Here is a 17,047-nt window from a genome sequence, read left to right as displayed (position 1 = left end):
TGCTCTAGGTAAAGGTAAAAGTTTTCCCCTGTGATGAAGTCTAGTCGTGTCCGACTCTTAGGGTTGGTGCTCATCTCCATTTCTAAGCCGAAGAGCCGGCATTGTCCGTAGACACCTCCAAGGTCATGTGGCTGGCATGACTGCATGGAGTACTGTTGAAATGCTCTATGCACAGTCACAATCATCAGGTCAGCCAGAAATCCATGATAGAACATTCTACTGAATGTGTTGTCGAAGGCTTTCATGGCCGGGATCACAGGGTTGTTGTATGTCTTTCGGGCTGTGTGGCCATGTTCCAGAAGTATTCTCTCCTGACGTTATTCCTTGACATGCTGGTTTGTGATGACAACTACTGTACAGTATATAATAAATGTTCATTTTTTTGTTCAACAATAAATGTGTATTCTTCTTCATGGAAAAATAAAACATCCCCTGAAAATAAGACCTAGCGCATCTTTGGGAGCAAAAATTAATATAAGACACTGTCTTATTTTCAGGGAAACACAATAGCTGAATTCACCCAATGGAATCGTTTTGAAATTAGTTTTAATTTTAAATGAGTATACAGTAGAGTCTCACTTATCCAACACTCGCTTATCCAACGTTCTGGATTATCCAACGCATTTTTGTAGTCAACGTTTTCAATACATCGTGATATTTTGGTGTTAAATTAGTAAATACAGTAATTACTACATAGCATTACTGCGTATTGAACTACTTTTTCTGTCAAATTTGTTGTATAACATGATGTTTTGGTGCTTAATTTGTAAAATCATAACCTAATTTGATGTTTAATAGGTTTTTCCTTAGTGCCTCCTTATTATCCAACATATTCGCTTATCCAACATTCTGCCGGCCCGTTTATGTTGGATAAGTGAGACTCTACTGTATTTGTTTAAATAGTAACTATGTTTATGTTTTTATTATGTTGTGTTGTATGTTCTTCTGTGTTGGTATTGAATACTTTACCTATACTGGAAACCACCCTGTGTTACTTCCGGGGAGATACAAATAAAGTGTGGTTGTTTTATTTTGTCTTTTTGTCTTCTTCCTGCTTCTTCTTGCACACATAGGCTCTTTGTCAGATGCATGGCGAGAAGAACTGAGGGAGCTCGCTGCAAGAGTGACTGCTACTTCTTTCACTAAGAAAGAGAAAAAGGAGACAGTGAGTAGAAACACAGGGGCAAGTGAGGCTGCAGGTCATGAGGCTGCTTTGCTGTGGCATGTGATCAGCTCAGCACCAGCACTGATAGTGACAACCACAGAGTGGGGGAACTCAGACTATTTTGTTGGTGCTTGTTTCAGGATGTGGTAACATTTTGTTTTGTAACTGGAAAAGCTCACATCAGTCATTAGCCAACATACAGATACATCCAGTATATAAGAAAAGTTGCTGTGGTTTAGCATCTGTTGTTTGGTAACACTTATGTCCTGCCTTTCCTCCAATGAGTTCAAGGCAGCAGACAGGGCTTTGTGTTGTCGAAGTCTGGGTTGCTGTGAGTTTTCTGGACTGTATGGCCATGTTCCAGAAGCATTCTTTCCTGACGTTTCACCCACATCTATGGCAGGCATCCTCAGAGGTTGTGAGGTATGTTGAAAACTTGGCAAGTGGAGTTTATATATCTGTGGAATGTCCCGGGTAGGAGAAAGAACTCTTGTCTGCTTGAGGCAAGTGTGAATGTTGCAATTGGCCAGCTTAATTAGCATTGAATAACCTTGCAGCTTAAAAGCCTGGCTGCTTCTTGCCTGGGGGAAGGCTTTCTTCCATATTACTTTAATCTCACAACAGTCTTGAAAGTAGATCTGCGTGAAATAGCATTTCTTGCCCAAGAACATACAATAATTTTAATGGTTTAGTGGGATGCAGAACCTCAAGTTCCCAAGTCCAATCCAACAGTCTAATCCAGTGATATCAGGTGACTTCCATATCAGTGGAAAGATTTAATATGGGCTACAAAATTGCTCTCCATGATACTGAACCTGGTTCTTAAATAGCTTCAGCACTTTAGACATCTCCAGTACAGCCAACCAAAAATTAGACTGAGTTCACTGCCACACTGACATGAGAGCCATCAGCTGCCCCTCCTCTACCTACTGTACCACATAATTCTATACTACAGTATACAAAATTGGGAGAGAAACTCCAAGATCTGAGCAACCTTCAAATTTAGAGCTATAAGTACAATGGGACCTTGGTATCTACTATGGACACCAAAATACATGGATACTCAAGTCCTATTATAATAAATAAATTATAATAAACTTTATTTATAGACTGCCATATCTCCCCAAAGGGAGTCAGGGCAGTTTCCAAGATATGGCAACCATTCAGTGCCCAAAGCAATTATATACAACAACATAGTAAAATGGCATCCCTAATATAAAATGGTGAATCACTGAAACAAGTGCAAAAAAAAGATGAGGATCTGTGAAATATCAAGAGGCTTCAGCACGTTATCCTTGAATATTAGTATAATTATTGGCACACAGCAAAATCAAGACTTGCTTTTAGTATTTTTTTTCCAAATACTTTTTTGAATATGGAGGGATAATGTACCTTATTGCTCCAAAGACCGAGACAAGGAAGTTCCAATCTGAGGGCAAGGATACTGCATAATATATAGGCAATGAAAGATATTCACATCTACTTGTTGAAACCAGAATATGATACCTTGGGGATCATTCCCACTTAAAACGTTGCGGTTGATAGCTACACAGACTCACCAGTATGAAAAAGTGACAGCCTGTCTAGTCAGGTGAAAAACTAATTTTGAAACGTCATAAAAGACTCAACAAAATGTGGAACAGAACTGGGAAAGAGTTTTTCCAAGATATTCCCTAAAGTACAAATCCCAGGATTCCATAGGGCAGAAACATAGTAGTTAATGCAAAATCCTAGGGATCATCACTGTTCTGACATGGCAGAAACATCCAAGCAACCAGTAAGGAGAATGGATCACCTGATCGCTCAGGCCAATGTCAAAACAGAACATCTTTGCATCATCTTGTTATGAAATATCTTGTAATTCTATTTAAATCATAGCAATTATTTTAAAATCACTTGCTGTACACATAAATTAGCAGATGAAAGCTTTATGCAAACTTCTCTTTCATCCTCTTCCTGGCTAGTAGATTTCCTTATCCATTTTGATGATGGCTCAGTGCACAGCTTAATCGTACACCGAATTCAGCTCTCTGGAGTGTTGCCTTTATAAACACAAAGACCTTGTGGATAGATAGATAATTAAGTGTATCTCTTCCCTCCCTGCTTTTAGCCACCAATAGATGGCCCACAAACCTTGGCTATAAAATCAAGAGAATTAGTTCTACCATTCATTAGCTATAAAAACAGAAGAATACATTGAAAAAGGTATAAACAACAGTGAGCTCCAAGTGTTTGTTCAAGTCAGAGATTCAAATAATATAGTATCATAGTGGCATTACGAGCCCCTGATGGCTCAGTGAATTAAACTCTTTTGCAGCAGGACTGATGACTTGAAGGTTGGGTTGCTGACTTGAAGGTTGCCAGTTCGAATCCACAGATGAGTCCCTCTATCAGCTCCAGCACCATATGGGGACATGAGAGAAGCCTCCCACAAGGATGGTAAAAAAACATCAAAACATCCGGACGTCCCCTGGGCAACGTCCTTGCAGACGGCCAATTCTCTCACACCAGAAGCAACTTGCAGTTTCTCAAGTCACTCCTGATATGAAAAAAATAGTGGCATTAGTAATGTCAGTTTTCTGGATGTCAGCCCTGAGATAATTAAAATAGGGATATATACAAAAATTAATATTGGAAGCTAAACAGGGTCAGCACTGGTTAGTTTTTTGATAGGAGACTCTCAGTGGTGCTGTAGTAGATAACATTTCACCGAAGGGACTCGGGGTGGCTTACATGGGGAACAAGCCCAATCAGCAGCAATCAAAACCAACCATAGATTAAAACATAATGCTGGATCATGTAATAGCTCTACAATTATTAATGAAAAAATATTTCTGTATTACTGCAGGAAGGTGGGTTACCTACAAGGTTGTGCTTCAGTATGAACACAGAACCACAAATTGGTTAATTTGCACAATTTATCTATTTATTTATTTACCCTATTTCTACCCCTCCTTTCTCTACCTCAAAGGAGACTCAAGGCGGCTTACGTATGGCAATTATTCAATGCCTTAAAACACATACAAAACATTACATTTAAAAATAAAGAAAATTAAAAATAATGCATATTAAACATTTAAACATTACATTCAATATTAAAAGATCAGGCAGGCACCCACCTTGGCAGCCTTTAAGAAAGATCTGAAAACCTGTCTCTTCCAGTATGCTTTCAACAGATCACAAAAATTAATTTCCTCAGTACGGATATGACCGGGCCTGATGCACTGTTTTTTCTGCCCTCATTTGGTAATTACCGCCCTCGTTTATCCTACCTCAATTTTTCTCCTTTTTACTACAGCACTTTTCATATATTTTATCAGATTTTAACCCGTGCATTTTTGCACCACTGCCCAGCTTTTCACTATTTTAACCTGCCAAATTGTTTCTTTTGGTGGTTTTATTTATGATCATATTGATGTTAAAATGCTGTTTTAATCTATGCCTATTATGTTAATTTTATTGTAAATATATTTTGTTTTGTTTATTATGGATATTTGGGCTTTGCCCCATGTTAGCCGCTCCAAGTCACTGCAGGGAGATGGAGACGGGATATAAAAATAAAGTTATTTATTATTATTATTATTATTATTATTATTATTATTATTATTATTATTATATATTATTATTATTAGGTCATCCAAAATTCGTAGTCTAAAGCAATTCTGTAGTCATTGTACATGTTCTAAATCTATTATTGCACTGCACTATTCTCTGAAAGCCTGATCCCAGAGCCAGGTTTTTACTTTCCTTCTGAAGGCTAGAAGAGAGGAAACTGATCTAATGTCACTAGGGAGGGAGTTCCACCGCCGAGGGGCCACCACTGAGAAGGCCCTGTCTCTTGTCCCCACCAGTCATGCTTGCAAAGCAGGCGGGAACGAGAGCGGGGCCTTCCAGACAATCTTAATCTCCAAAGTAGTTCATAGGTGGTACAATTGCACTAATGAAGTGAGGTGTAATATAATATAAAAGGTAGTCAACCCGGGTCCATATCCATTATCTGACTATAGCAGAATAACAAGTTTGTATGATAAAGTTCTGAGGCAGTGTGAGTAAAAAAGAAATGGGAGGGGGAAATGACCATGGTGCACTTTGAATTATGGAGTTGGAAGGTATGCCAACTCTCTGCAGGACTACATATTTGGAATCTAGATACAGCCCAGGGTCCACATGTTTCTCTTCCTGGACTCCATCATCTCCAGATAGCACAGTACAATTGTGCAATTTCACCCTTGTAGAAGCGACATTCCACTCCACTTGGAGAGTGCCACATTGGGGAATGGTGTGTTTGGTATCCTCAACAGATAAAGTCCATTTTGGCATAGGTCCAACTTATTTCAGTCAATCTGTTTTATGGTCTTCCAAACTTTATTTTGCCTTGCTGTTTTATTTTTAAGACCGAGAAGTCACGGAGAGAGACACAATACTCAGAAGAAACAGGACGCCTTATTCCACCTCCTTCCCGAGCCATAACTCGTCATTCATCCCACCGTACACATAAGAACAATGTCAAGAATAAAGGCAAAGATGCTACGATGACTTTTCAGGACCAAGAACTGATAGTAAGCAAAACATTAAGAAACAGCAACAATTTCTTACTGTTCTTATTCCATACCACCATATCGGCTATATTTCATGGCCATAAGAGTGGAAGGGCTAGGAAATTAATAAAGGGAGAAAGAAGGAAAATAAGGTTTCTGTGCAGACTAGGTTACAAAATAAAACATATAGACCACATGCATAACCATGCGTGGCATCTGTGGGAAAATCGGTGTGATGTGGTGTTTACATAACAGAAAGAGTAAAAAGTTGATATTATATTTGGAATGACCTTGGAGGCGTCTATGGACAACGCCGGCCCTTCAGCTTAGAAATGGAGATGAGCACCCAGCCCCCTCATGTCAGGGGAAAATCACTACCTTTACCTTATAACATTTTCAGTCAGACAAATGGGCCACTTATGTCATGAAGTTCATGATGCAAAGGTTATTTTGGCAAAAAAAAAAAAATGTGGCAGGCTATGGCATTTATTACCAAGATAACAGATGGGAACGTGCTTGTTTAACTATTCCTGATCCACTATGTGTAGCCTACTTCCTGGAACACAAGTCTAATGTGGATATGTAAAAGCTCTCTCATTCTTGGCACCATTTAAGAGTGTCTGTGTCATCCCCGAACCTTGGTTCCCAAAATGAACAAAGGTTTCCTGGAATTTTTGAACATTCTGCAAAATAGGTCTACAGTATAGCATGCTGAAGTGACTTTTACACCACAGTTATATACCACTTTGATACGAAAACTTCCAAAATCTTCCAGCCATTGTGGCCGCAGCCATAGGACCTTATCACATTTGGAAATACTCTGTTTCTAAGATTGTCTGAGAATGATTTCAAACGGGTCCCATCACATGACATTTGCCCCATCCCATCAGAATCTGTCTGCAAATCGTCGCAGAAATTGATTCTTTGCAGACAGAATTCTAAACATGTTTTTGGAAATACTACAGATTCTTCCGTTGCTGAAGTTCTGTTTTTGTGTGTGATAGGAAAACTGTATGCACCCCATCAACAATTGTACTTTTTAAAAGGTCATAGAGTGATGTAGTGGGTGTTTTGAATGGATTGGGGGGAGCCAGCCTTCCATGGTGTGATGAGTCAAAGCGCAGTATTTTCAAACCATAAGAATTGTAATAATTAGATGTGATGAGGAGAGTGTGTATCCCATCTCAATACAGTATGCATCCAGTCCTTAAGAAATATGGGATGAATACTGATATAAACAGATTATATCCCAATATCTTAAGGTCCATAATTGTCAGAGTTGTAGGAGTTGTAATCTAAAAAAGTAATTTTTCCAGGCTCTGTTGGACCATTTCAGTGGTTTAACACCACTTTAACTGCCATGACTCCATCCTATGGAATCCTGAGATTTCTAGTTTGTTGCTGCACCAGAGTTCTCTGACAGACAAGGGTAAATATCTCACAAAACTACAAATCTTATCATTCCATAACAATGTTATTGCAGTTAATGTGGTGTCAAACTGCATTAATTCTGCAATGTGGATACAGCCTTTGGCATCAGTGATTATCTAGTGGAAACACTTCAAAACCGTGGTGGACCTCCTGGTTCTGACTCCTGCCTGGGATTATACTTAGTAGGGTGGAGATTGTATCAAATGTGCAGCAAATGGTAACTTAGCACAAAGTCCACAACATTAGGGGAAAAATCAAGATAAGCCTACAACTTGTGTGTGCATATATCCTCTTGATGTTCTATTTGCCTGCCTTTCAATGTCACACTGACCTGATCATGTTGACACTTTACCACACTGTGCTCTTCTGCCAACAGATTTTGGAAATGCTGTGTCAGATCCTGCAGACAGACTCCTTGACTTCTATTCAGCAATGGCTCCTCACTGCTGGTCAAAGAGGTGAGAAAAGTGTGGAACCAACAAGTGATCAAGCTGCTGCTTTTGTTCCCAGACATTTAAAACCTGGTTGATTTTACCATATTGTCATCCATCTTCATTTTAGCTTTTTTATCATTCTAGTTAATTGACTATTATCTGTTGCAATAGTTTTTTTTAGAACTTGTGCAATGAATGATACATACGTCTGGGTGGCTAGGCAGACAGAAGCATAGTGCATAGAGACAAAAGAAAGATCAAAATAGTACTCTATCTATCACATCATTTGTTGTTCATGACAATTAAGTTTAACTGCGACTAATGGCAACTCTTTGAATGAAAGGCACCGATATAGTCTAGTATTAACTGGCCTTGCAAACTTGTGGCTTTCCTGATTGAGTTAAAACAGTTACAACTCTTTTCCTACTGCTTCCAACTTGATCAGGCATTATTATCTTTTGCATATGAGTACATACATCAGTGTACATATGTGCATAAATATGCATGCCTATCTTCAATGCTTGTTGACTTATGGTAACGCCATAAGTTTTGTAGGATTTTCTCAGGCAAGGGATAAGCAGAGGTGGTTTTATCCATTCTTTTCTATGAAATATAGTGCAAAGGACCTGGTATTTTTGGAGGTATTTTATCTAAGTACTAACTATGGCCGACCTTCTTTAGCTTCCATGGTCAGACATGATCTGGTCCCTTTATGAGATTTAGACAATATACAGAGGAAAGAAAGGTATTTTGATATGCTCTTAAGCAAACTGGGCAGGTAGGAACTTGCAATTCATATAATGTTTGATTTTCATTCTCTACAGATAAAGATCTTGTCATGGGATTGTTGCAGATTGCAACAGCCAACCTTCAGACACAGGAGTGGACCACTAACATGGAAGAGAATTGTCCACAGTTGTCCCCAAATACCTCAAGCTGCTCCTCTAGCCTATGCAACCTTGGGAAAAATCACTTGAGAAGGTCATCACTGTAAAATCCTTTGAATGCTCATTAAAATGAATTATTCTATTGAGATTTTGGAAAATAACAAACTCTGGTGTACAATGTAGAAATAACTTCTGCACAGATACATTTTTATTTTTAGCTCAGTAGAATCCCGGGGAGTGGGGTGAGCTCCCACTGTTAGCCCCAGCTTCTGCTAACCTAGCAGTTCAAAAACATGCAAATGTGAGTAGATCAATAGATACCACTCTGGTGGGAAGGTAATGGCACTCCATGCAGTCATGCCAGCCACATGACCTTGGAGGTGTCTACGCACAACACTGGCTCTTCGGCTTAGAAACGGAGATGAGCACCAACCCCCAGAGTTGCACACGACTAGACTTAATGTCAGGGGAAAACCTTTACCTCTACTTAACCTCAACTGACATCTATATATTTATTACAAAATCCAAGCATACGGTGCCAGAAGTTGTAATATCTAAAGCCGTGTTTCAAAAGAGCCTAGCTTCTAGCCAGAGTTGGTGGTTTGTTCCTGTGCAATACTAATAATAGAGTTTTTAAAAAATTAAAAGAAAAACAAGTGAACTTTTCTCTTAAAGTCATTTGCAGAAATATAACTCAATTTATCCACTGTGGTAGGATACACGAATTTCAGTATGATGTCAATTCCTCAATAACTCTTTGCATACTTGCATTTTATAATAACCCTGCCCCTGATTTTCCAAAAAACTGGACCTAGTGATTAATTGCATCAGCCGTATGAATCATTAATTCATTCACCCATCGATCCATTCATTCGTCCATGGTCCTTTTCCTCCTTTACATTTCATTTTGTGTGGCCTGAAATTTAAGACACAAATCTACTAAGGATTTAGGCTTGGTACCAGCACGCTAGTATTTGCATGTAAGATAAGCAATATAATAATGCTTGGCTACTTGGCCAGCTGCCTTCAATAAGTAAGGTTTCTCTGGTACCATTAGTGCTCCCACTGAACAGAGGCCACTCAAAGTATAATGCCAGGGATGATGATGATGATGATGATGATGATGATGATGATGATGATGATGATGATGATAATAATAATAATGATAATAATACTTTATATGTATTCTGCCCTATCTCCCTGGAGAGACTCAGGGCGGATTCCAAACATAAAAGGCAAAAATTCATTGCCCGAACATAGCAACAATATACCCATAATAATGAAAATTGGCAACCCAACATATAATATCAAACTATGACTTAACAAATAAAATAAAATTAAAAATGCAACCTGTTATAACAGACAAAAAGCAAAATATCAAAACATTGAACTGGAGCCTTCCCAGTTCCTTAGGGGCAAATAGATTGATCATTGCTCAAGATATCTATTGAGCTGGTGGAGCAAACAGGGCACAGATACGGGTGGTAGCTATTACTCCAAGGAATAATGGTAGTATTACCATCTACTCTTCCTCCAGTGAGCAAGGGTATGTCTTCAGCTGTTTCTTGAAGGCGGGGAGGGAGGGAGCCATCTTTAAGACCTTAGAAAGGGAGTTCCAGAGGTGGGGGCAGCCACAGAGAAGGCCCTTTCTCTTGTTCCCACCAGCCACATTTGGGACAGGGATGGGACCGAGGGCAGGGCCTCCTCCAATGACCGCAGTGTTCAAGTGGGAGATTCAGTTCATCAAATAGTCTAGACCTGAGCCATTAGGTCTCGGGTCCAGACTATTTGTGTTTGTTTTGCTAGGGATGGAAAATGTGTATCCTTCCAGATACTATTGGACCACAACTCTAATCTTTCCTTGCTATAAGCAGTCCCCAAACTACAAACATGCTAGTTTCTGTAGGGTAAGCTGAATTTATATGTAATTTATATGTAAGTGTAACTCCAGCCAAGGATTGGTGTTGTTGAGTTGAAACAGCTTTTTCCCCATGATAACTCTTACAGGAGTGAATTTCCTTTCCTAGGAGTAGATTTCTCTCCTTTCATCTCACCTCCGTTGAGTTGTATGTAAGTTGGATATTTGTCACTTGGGGACTGCCTGTATCTAGGACTGATGAGAGTTGTAGTACAATAATAACCAGAGGTGTGATGTTAATTATGCAAATTGGTACTTTGTAGCTATGAAAACAATAGATGTTTGCCAGTTCTTTCACAATGTTTTTGTTGCCCAAAGTTTGCTACATCTCCACTTCTCGTGCTGCTGCTCTTCTTTCTAAAGTTACACTATTGGTTTATTTCATTATAGAGTGTGCGTAAAGACACAAAAGCCAGAGCCTATCCCAGAAGAAGAGAAACCAGGTAATTATACTATAGAAAATAGTATGCCATTATTGGGGTGCAATTATTAATGAAGAACATTAAAAGAAGCTCAAACTCAGATTATGCCAAAGACATCTATTCCAACATTCTTCTTACTGCAGTTGCCTGTGGAGAACCTGTAATCGCAAGTGCAATAGCATTATTATTATTATTATTATTATTATTATTATTATTATTATTATTATTATTATTACTACTACTACTACTATCCCACCCTATCTCCCCAAAAGGACTTAGTTTCTCTGATATTCTCAAGCAACTGTATTACACAAACCCTGGGCATCTACACGTTGCTATCCATGTTGATGTCAGTAAGATTTATAATTACAAAGGGGGTGAAAAGAGAATTTTAAAACCATCTAAAGACCTATCTCTTATGACAGGCCTACCTAGCCAGTTTTAAGCATCAATTTTAAACTCATATCCTTTGCTTAATACATTAGAAATACTTAGAAATACATTTTAATATATGTATGTGTGATATTTTTACAATGTGTATGTGTTTTAATTATTCTGTAACATACCACAAGCCACAAGGAGAGGTGGATAAGAAATAAAATTATTATTATTATTATTATTATTATTATTATTATTATTATTATTATTATTTCTGAAAAGGGACATGTCATAACTTGCATGAAGTCAGATTTTTAGTTACCTGCATTCCTGGGTTGGTGTGGTAAATGCTGGCACTTCTTCATCAAAGTGATCTTTGACTTGGACAAGTTTCTGTTTACTTTCTTCTGTTCTGGACAGCTTCCTGACCAGAAGCAACTAATTCTGTCCTCATTTGAAATTGCTTGATATTTCACAAGTACAAGTGGAAAAAGTAAATGGCCACATGGGAAAGTGGTTTAGGGGGAACATGACAACATTTCTTCTGAATACAACAAATTGTAATATAACTAGTTTCCCAACCCTGCATTGAATGCACTGTTGGGAAAGTACCTCCCAACCCTTGCTGTTGTGCTATGGTTGAACAGATGTTTGTCAGTCCTGCAGCCGTAGACATGGGTTGTGTTGTCTCCCACTGAATTATTTTTTCCTCTGCTTGTCAATATAATAGAACTAGAACTGGCCACAAACCACAACATTAGGTATTGAGAACAGCCACAGAAAGATAATAGACTTTCATGAAAGGGGAAGACTTCAATGGACTTGTTTATTAAGTCAAGATGATGATGATGATACTACTAATAATAATAACAACACTTTATTTATATTCCGCCCTTTTCCCCAAGGGGACTGAGAGTGGATTACAGCATATAAACAGACACAGACAAACATTCAGTGCTTTGTTACAATGAGATACAAAGAGACACAAATACACAGACAAAGGCAAAGGCTTCTCCTTTCATTTCCGGCTCTGGAGGCGGTGCTCATCTCTGGGGAAAGTGCTTTTCTCCATTTCCAAACTGAGGTGCCTGTGTTGTCCATAGACACCTCCTTGTCGTGTGGCCAGCATGACAGCTTGGAGAGGCTTTTTGCTTTTTCCCACCAAAGCGGTACCTATTGATCTACTTACATTTGCATGTTTTCGAACTGCTAAGTTGACAGGAGCTAGGGCTAACAGTGGGAGCTCACCCTATCCCATGGATTTGAACTGCCAACCTTCAGGTCAGCAGTTCAGCAACACAAGAGTTTAACCCATTGTGCCACTGCGGCCCCTTGATGAAGGCATCACCACCCTACAATTCCATCTACACAAGCCTGGATGGCAATGGGAAAGAATATTCCACAATGTTAATAACATTGTAGAAAAACATATTTCTCAAATATTCGATGAGAAGAATGATTGACCAGTGAGAATCTTTACATTTCCAGATTTATCCCAAACTAAATTCATGTGAAATTTTGCTCAAAAGGCAGCATTTTCTGTATGTGCAAACTAACCGTGTTTCAAAATAATGAAATTTTCAAAAAAAAAAATTCTCAGAGGGAATTGCTAAAATAATTTATTGCTTCCTTTAAAAAATAGTGAAAAAATTACACTGCTTATTTATTTATTTACTCTATTTCTACTCTGCCTTTCTCTACTCCGCAGGGGACTCAAGACGGCTCACATATGGCAATTATTAGATGCCTTAAAACACAGACAACAATAAGCTTTAAATAAATTAAATTTAAATTAATACATGTTAAGCATTTAAAAACATTACATTCAATATTAAAATCACGCCATCCAAAAATCATAGTCCAAGGCCGTTCTGTCGTCATTCTACATATTCCAAGTCTATGCACTGTACTAATTGTACTAAAGCCTGATCCCAAAGCCATGTTTTACTTTCCTTCTGAAGGCTAGAAGGGAGGGGGATGATCTAATGTCACTGGGGAGGGAGTTCCACAGCTGAGGGGTCACCACTGAGAAGGCCCTGTCTCTCGTCCCCGCCAGCCGTGCTTGTGAAGCAGGCAAGACCGAGAGCAGGGCCTCCCCAGGCGATCTTAATCTCCAAAGTGGTTCATACGGGGAGATACATTCAGACAGGTAAGCTGGGCCGAGCGATTCACTTCTGTGTTCATGTGTATTTGCGTGAGCCAGTTGATATATTGTTATAGGTTAAGAAAATGTGGTTAAAAACAATTAGATGCTAGATAATGAGTTGACTCAGGATTGTAAAGCCTGCAGCCTTCTAGATGTTGTTGGATTATGCCATTCTTAACAATTAACCATGCTAGCTGGTGCTGATGGAAAATGCAGTCCAGCAATTTTTGGAGGGCCACAGGTTCCCCATTCCTGAATGAATCAGATTTGTCTGACTTGAAATATGTTTTCTATTTTAGTACATGTCGGCACTGCAGAAGTTCTTCAGTTCCACTCAAATCTGAATGAAAAGCAAAAACAACCAGCTACTAAGTAGAAAATGATGTTCTTCCTGCAGCTCCAGTACTTGCTGTTACCTGCTTGACTGTTTCCCTCCTGATATTCAGCAAATAGCAACATGGCTACATGAAACAGTCCAGTATTAGAAAATGGACTATATTGTCTCGTAGTACATATATATTATAATGTGTACATTTTAGGGATTGACAAGAGTTTCTTTACTGAGACTCAAGTATTTTGAGGATGCCTCCTGATGGACAAAAGTGAATGCTTCCAATCAAAACGCACTGTATAGCATTTCTCTTTTTCTTTTTAACAGATTTACCATTAAAATAACAATGAGGGAAGAAACAGTGAGGGTTATAAATGGAATTCAACATATTAAGGAATCCTTTATTCACTCCCATTCATAAATTGCAAAATAGTGCAATTGCAACATAAAAAAACTTGTCCGGAAGCACACCAAAAGGAATTATATCACAACCACTTGTAACTGATGGCACTATCTTATGGAGATGCAAAATATGTTGTTTAGTAAGGCATTTCAGATTTATGGCTAGAAAACTTTAGGACTACAATAGCTAAGATTCTAATATTTCACCAACCTACAAATCTTAAGAGTGTGTTGAACAGAGTTTCTGCAACTATGATGTGATGATACCCTTTTAAATTCTTGAAAAGATTTGGATCTGCTATATCCTACTATTCCTTCTTAATATTTGACAAAATCCATCAAGGATTCATTGCATATTAAATATAGTAGACATATCATTGATGATACAGTCCCTATTGTGGGATGACTCTGAGATCAGTAAATAAGAGTGGATAGTGAGTTAAATATGTAGTCAGTTTAGGCTGGTATGTAGGCTTTATTGTATGTTGAAGTGTGACTATCACCTTTCCAAAGTTTTGAAGAAATATATGAGCTTGATTTTATCCCTGGGGTTTATAAAGCATAGGCCCAAGAGTGTGATCTCTTTCAGGTCAGTGATCTGGCTAGTCTGTTGTTAAGCAGCAGAAAAAAATCTGATTGCAGAGGACAGGAAGAGGAATGTTCTATAGAAAACAAAATATTGGAATAGGACAGAGAAGATCAAAACACTGATCCTTAGTCATGAAGCTCAAATGGGTGAAATTGGACCAAATAATCAAATCAAATAAATATATCAAAACATAGAAACCAAGTCTTTCTTTTTTGTATGTCCTGTGACTTTCTGTTTTGTGTATAATTTATAATAAGGACACACAATCTGTATTCCCACACAACAAAATTGGCGTACAACACAGGTATATACAACGAGAGGAAGTCACAGATAAAAAGGAAACATACTTAAAGGTTGCTAATCTCAATGATAAAATTTGAAACAGTCTCACAAAAGAATGCATCAGGGTTGTTCAGAAGACATGGAATTTTATAATACCCTTGCCATTGAGAACAATGTGAAAAAAATGGAATGCCTGTATTTCATCCGTATATTATCATAACAGATACGAAGTCACAAGAACAAACCCTTTTGGAACATTCCACTTTTTAATATCTCCCATCCAAAACAGCTGATGGCAACACATTACATTTTGCAGTTCGCATTCGAGGGGTAGATTTGGTACTGTTTCATTATCCGGATGGAGGCCACTAGCAGGTACTAGAGAGAGAAGGATACTTCGTTTTATGGCCGGGGGGGGGGGGGTAGATTGAAGGAGTAAAACCATTTCCTCCCGCTTTCCTGTTATTCCTCCCACCCATGTCTCCATCATGGAAACAACCTTTGTTTATTATGTGGCAAGGGGGAGGTGGCATAATCAGTGAAAACGGGGAAATGGTTTTCCTCGTCAACTCCCCCCCTAAAATGGACTCTCCTTCTCTCTCTAATAGCCTTCAGCCGGATAATAAAGCAGTACCATAGATTTCTTTCACTTCCCGCTGTCTCGCCCCTGTTCTTAACTATAAGTCATTTGTAAATTGGATGTTTGTAACTTGAGGACTGCCTTTATCCTGTTGTTCCAAATGATTTCTTTTCAAACAATAGTGTATTCAACATAACAACTTCCTGGACTCCCCTAATACAATATGTTTTATCTCTCTGGCTCTGTAATATGAGCATCATGAGCTCATTCCTTGAGAAATTCCTTGAGAAAGTCTTTCGCTTTCTTCCCCTGACGACCTTCGCCCAAAGAAACTTGATCTCAGAAGGCACCTCTAAGCTGGAACTGGTAAATGGAAAAAGGGACACCCATGTCAAATTCCCTTCAGAAACCAGAAGGGAGGAGAAGGAGGGTTGGAAGGGTGTTAAGTACTTTCTCACAGATATTGCTGATAGTAGGAAATAAAAAGATTTGTTCATGGAAAAGGGATATTGTTGACATAGAATATACAGAAGTAAACTCCAAAGCTTGGATTGCTCCACCTTGTCTTCAGGACTTTGGTAATTGTTAATCTCTGAGATTTTGGACTCTCTCAGCTGCTGCTGTGGGTTAATAATTTGCTTTCTCTCTGATGTGTAATTTGGGGATAGGATGCAAATCAAGGCTGTCCACATGGTCTTCCAAATCTAAACTCAAAGGATTTTGTTTCCTTTCTCTGTATCTGTCTTCTCGGATTGCCTGCCCATCAATGCACACCCAACCCTCATCATGAATTTGCAGGCAGCTTCAACATACTGTTGGGTGCTTTTCTTTTCCTTTTCCACTTCAGCCAAAGGTAAGAGTTATTGAGCTCTTTTATTTGGGGGAATGTATGAAATCTGAAAGCATCTTATGAGTGCAAGAAGTTTGTAACTTGCAAAGTTCTTAAATGGCAGGTGTTTATTGCAATTCTGGGATGTTAAAGGATGTGCTTCTAAAGAGAAATATCATGGAAGAGCTAACATTACTTTCTTTTTTATTGGCATAACTCCTCATGACAAGGGAAATCTCTGGAAAGAGCTCTCTTATTGAGATCCCAAGATACAGAAAACCTGACTTTCCTTGAAAATGGAAGCATCTGTTGCTTTCTGTGATCATGGGAAATAAAGGACACAGAAAATAATGAAATATCAACTTACTTTTGATTGACACAGTAGTTGTTGTACATCAGACACATTTTGCAGTTTCTCAAATCACTCTTGACACACACAAAAATTGATGTGGACTGGATTCGATGTGGACTTTCGGAAGAGTAATTACTTGAATTAGATTATAAACATGAGTTGATACAAACATTCACATGGCACAGGATGAAAAGAACTGGATTTTTTTTAAACTTGGGAGAAAGTGAAACTGTCATTTTTTATCAATTCAACCAGAAAGCTTGAATCTTTGTGCAGAATTGCAAGTAAATTTTTTTTTTTTTCCTGCTGGCTTCTCGTGCCTTATACTGTTATGGGATGCAGGCTCAACATGGTACTCTACAT

The 17,047-nt window shown here is 38.5% G+C and overlaps 2 protein-coding genes across 3 annotated transcripts in view; both read left to right on the top strand.

Moving 5' to 3' along the window:
• Positions 1–14,837, top strand: part of tbata (thymus, brain and testes associated) — a 28,136-nt gene extending 13,299 nt beyond the window's left edge. The window contains exons 4-10 of one of the 2 annotated variants that reach the window (XM_062976224.1): positions 1,074–1,165; positions 1,457–1,588; positions 5,560–5,724; positions 7,511–7,592; positions 8,393–8,549; positions 10,764–10,816; positions 13,619–14,837. In XM_062976224.1, the coding sequence (XP_062832294.1) occupies positions 1,074–1,165; positions 1,457–1,588; positions 5,560–5,724; positions 7,511–7,592; positions 8,393–8,549; positions 10,764–10,816; positions 13,619–13,695 (758 nt within the window). In that variant the 3' untranslated portion in view covers positions 13,696–14,837. The remainder of the gene's footprint in view (positions 1–1,073; positions 1,166–1,456; positions 1,589–5,559; positions 5,725–7,510; positions 7,593–8,392; positions 8,550–10,763; positions 10,817–13,618) is intronic. The other variant, XM_008106650.3, reaches the window with a different exon arrangement.
• Positions 14,838–15,501: 664 nt separating this feature from the next.
• LOC100565626 (microsomal triglyceride transfer protein large subunit) overlaps positions 15,502–17,047 on the top strand; it is a 42,906-nt gene continuing 41,360 nt past the window's right edge. Inside the window, exon 1 of the mRNA XM_008106651.3 lies at positions 15,502–16,356. Within this exon, the coding sequence (XP_008104858.2) occupies positions 16,290–16,356 (67 nt within the window). The 5' untranslated portion in view covers positions 15,502–16,289. The remainder of the gene's footprint in view (positions 16,357–17,047) is intronic.

The sequence above is a fragment of the Anolis carolinensis genome, chromosome 3 (assembly GCF_035594765.1).
Source record: "Anolis carolinensis isolate JA03-04 chromosome 3, rAnoCar3.1.pri, whole genome shotgun sequence".
Taxonomy (NCBI): domain Eukaryota; kingdom Metazoa; phylum Chordata; class Lepidosauria; order Squamata; family Dactyloidae; genus Anolis; species Anolis carolinensis.
Note: the sequence above shows the minus strand (reverse complement) of the source record. Positions and strands in the feature narration are given on the sequence as shown.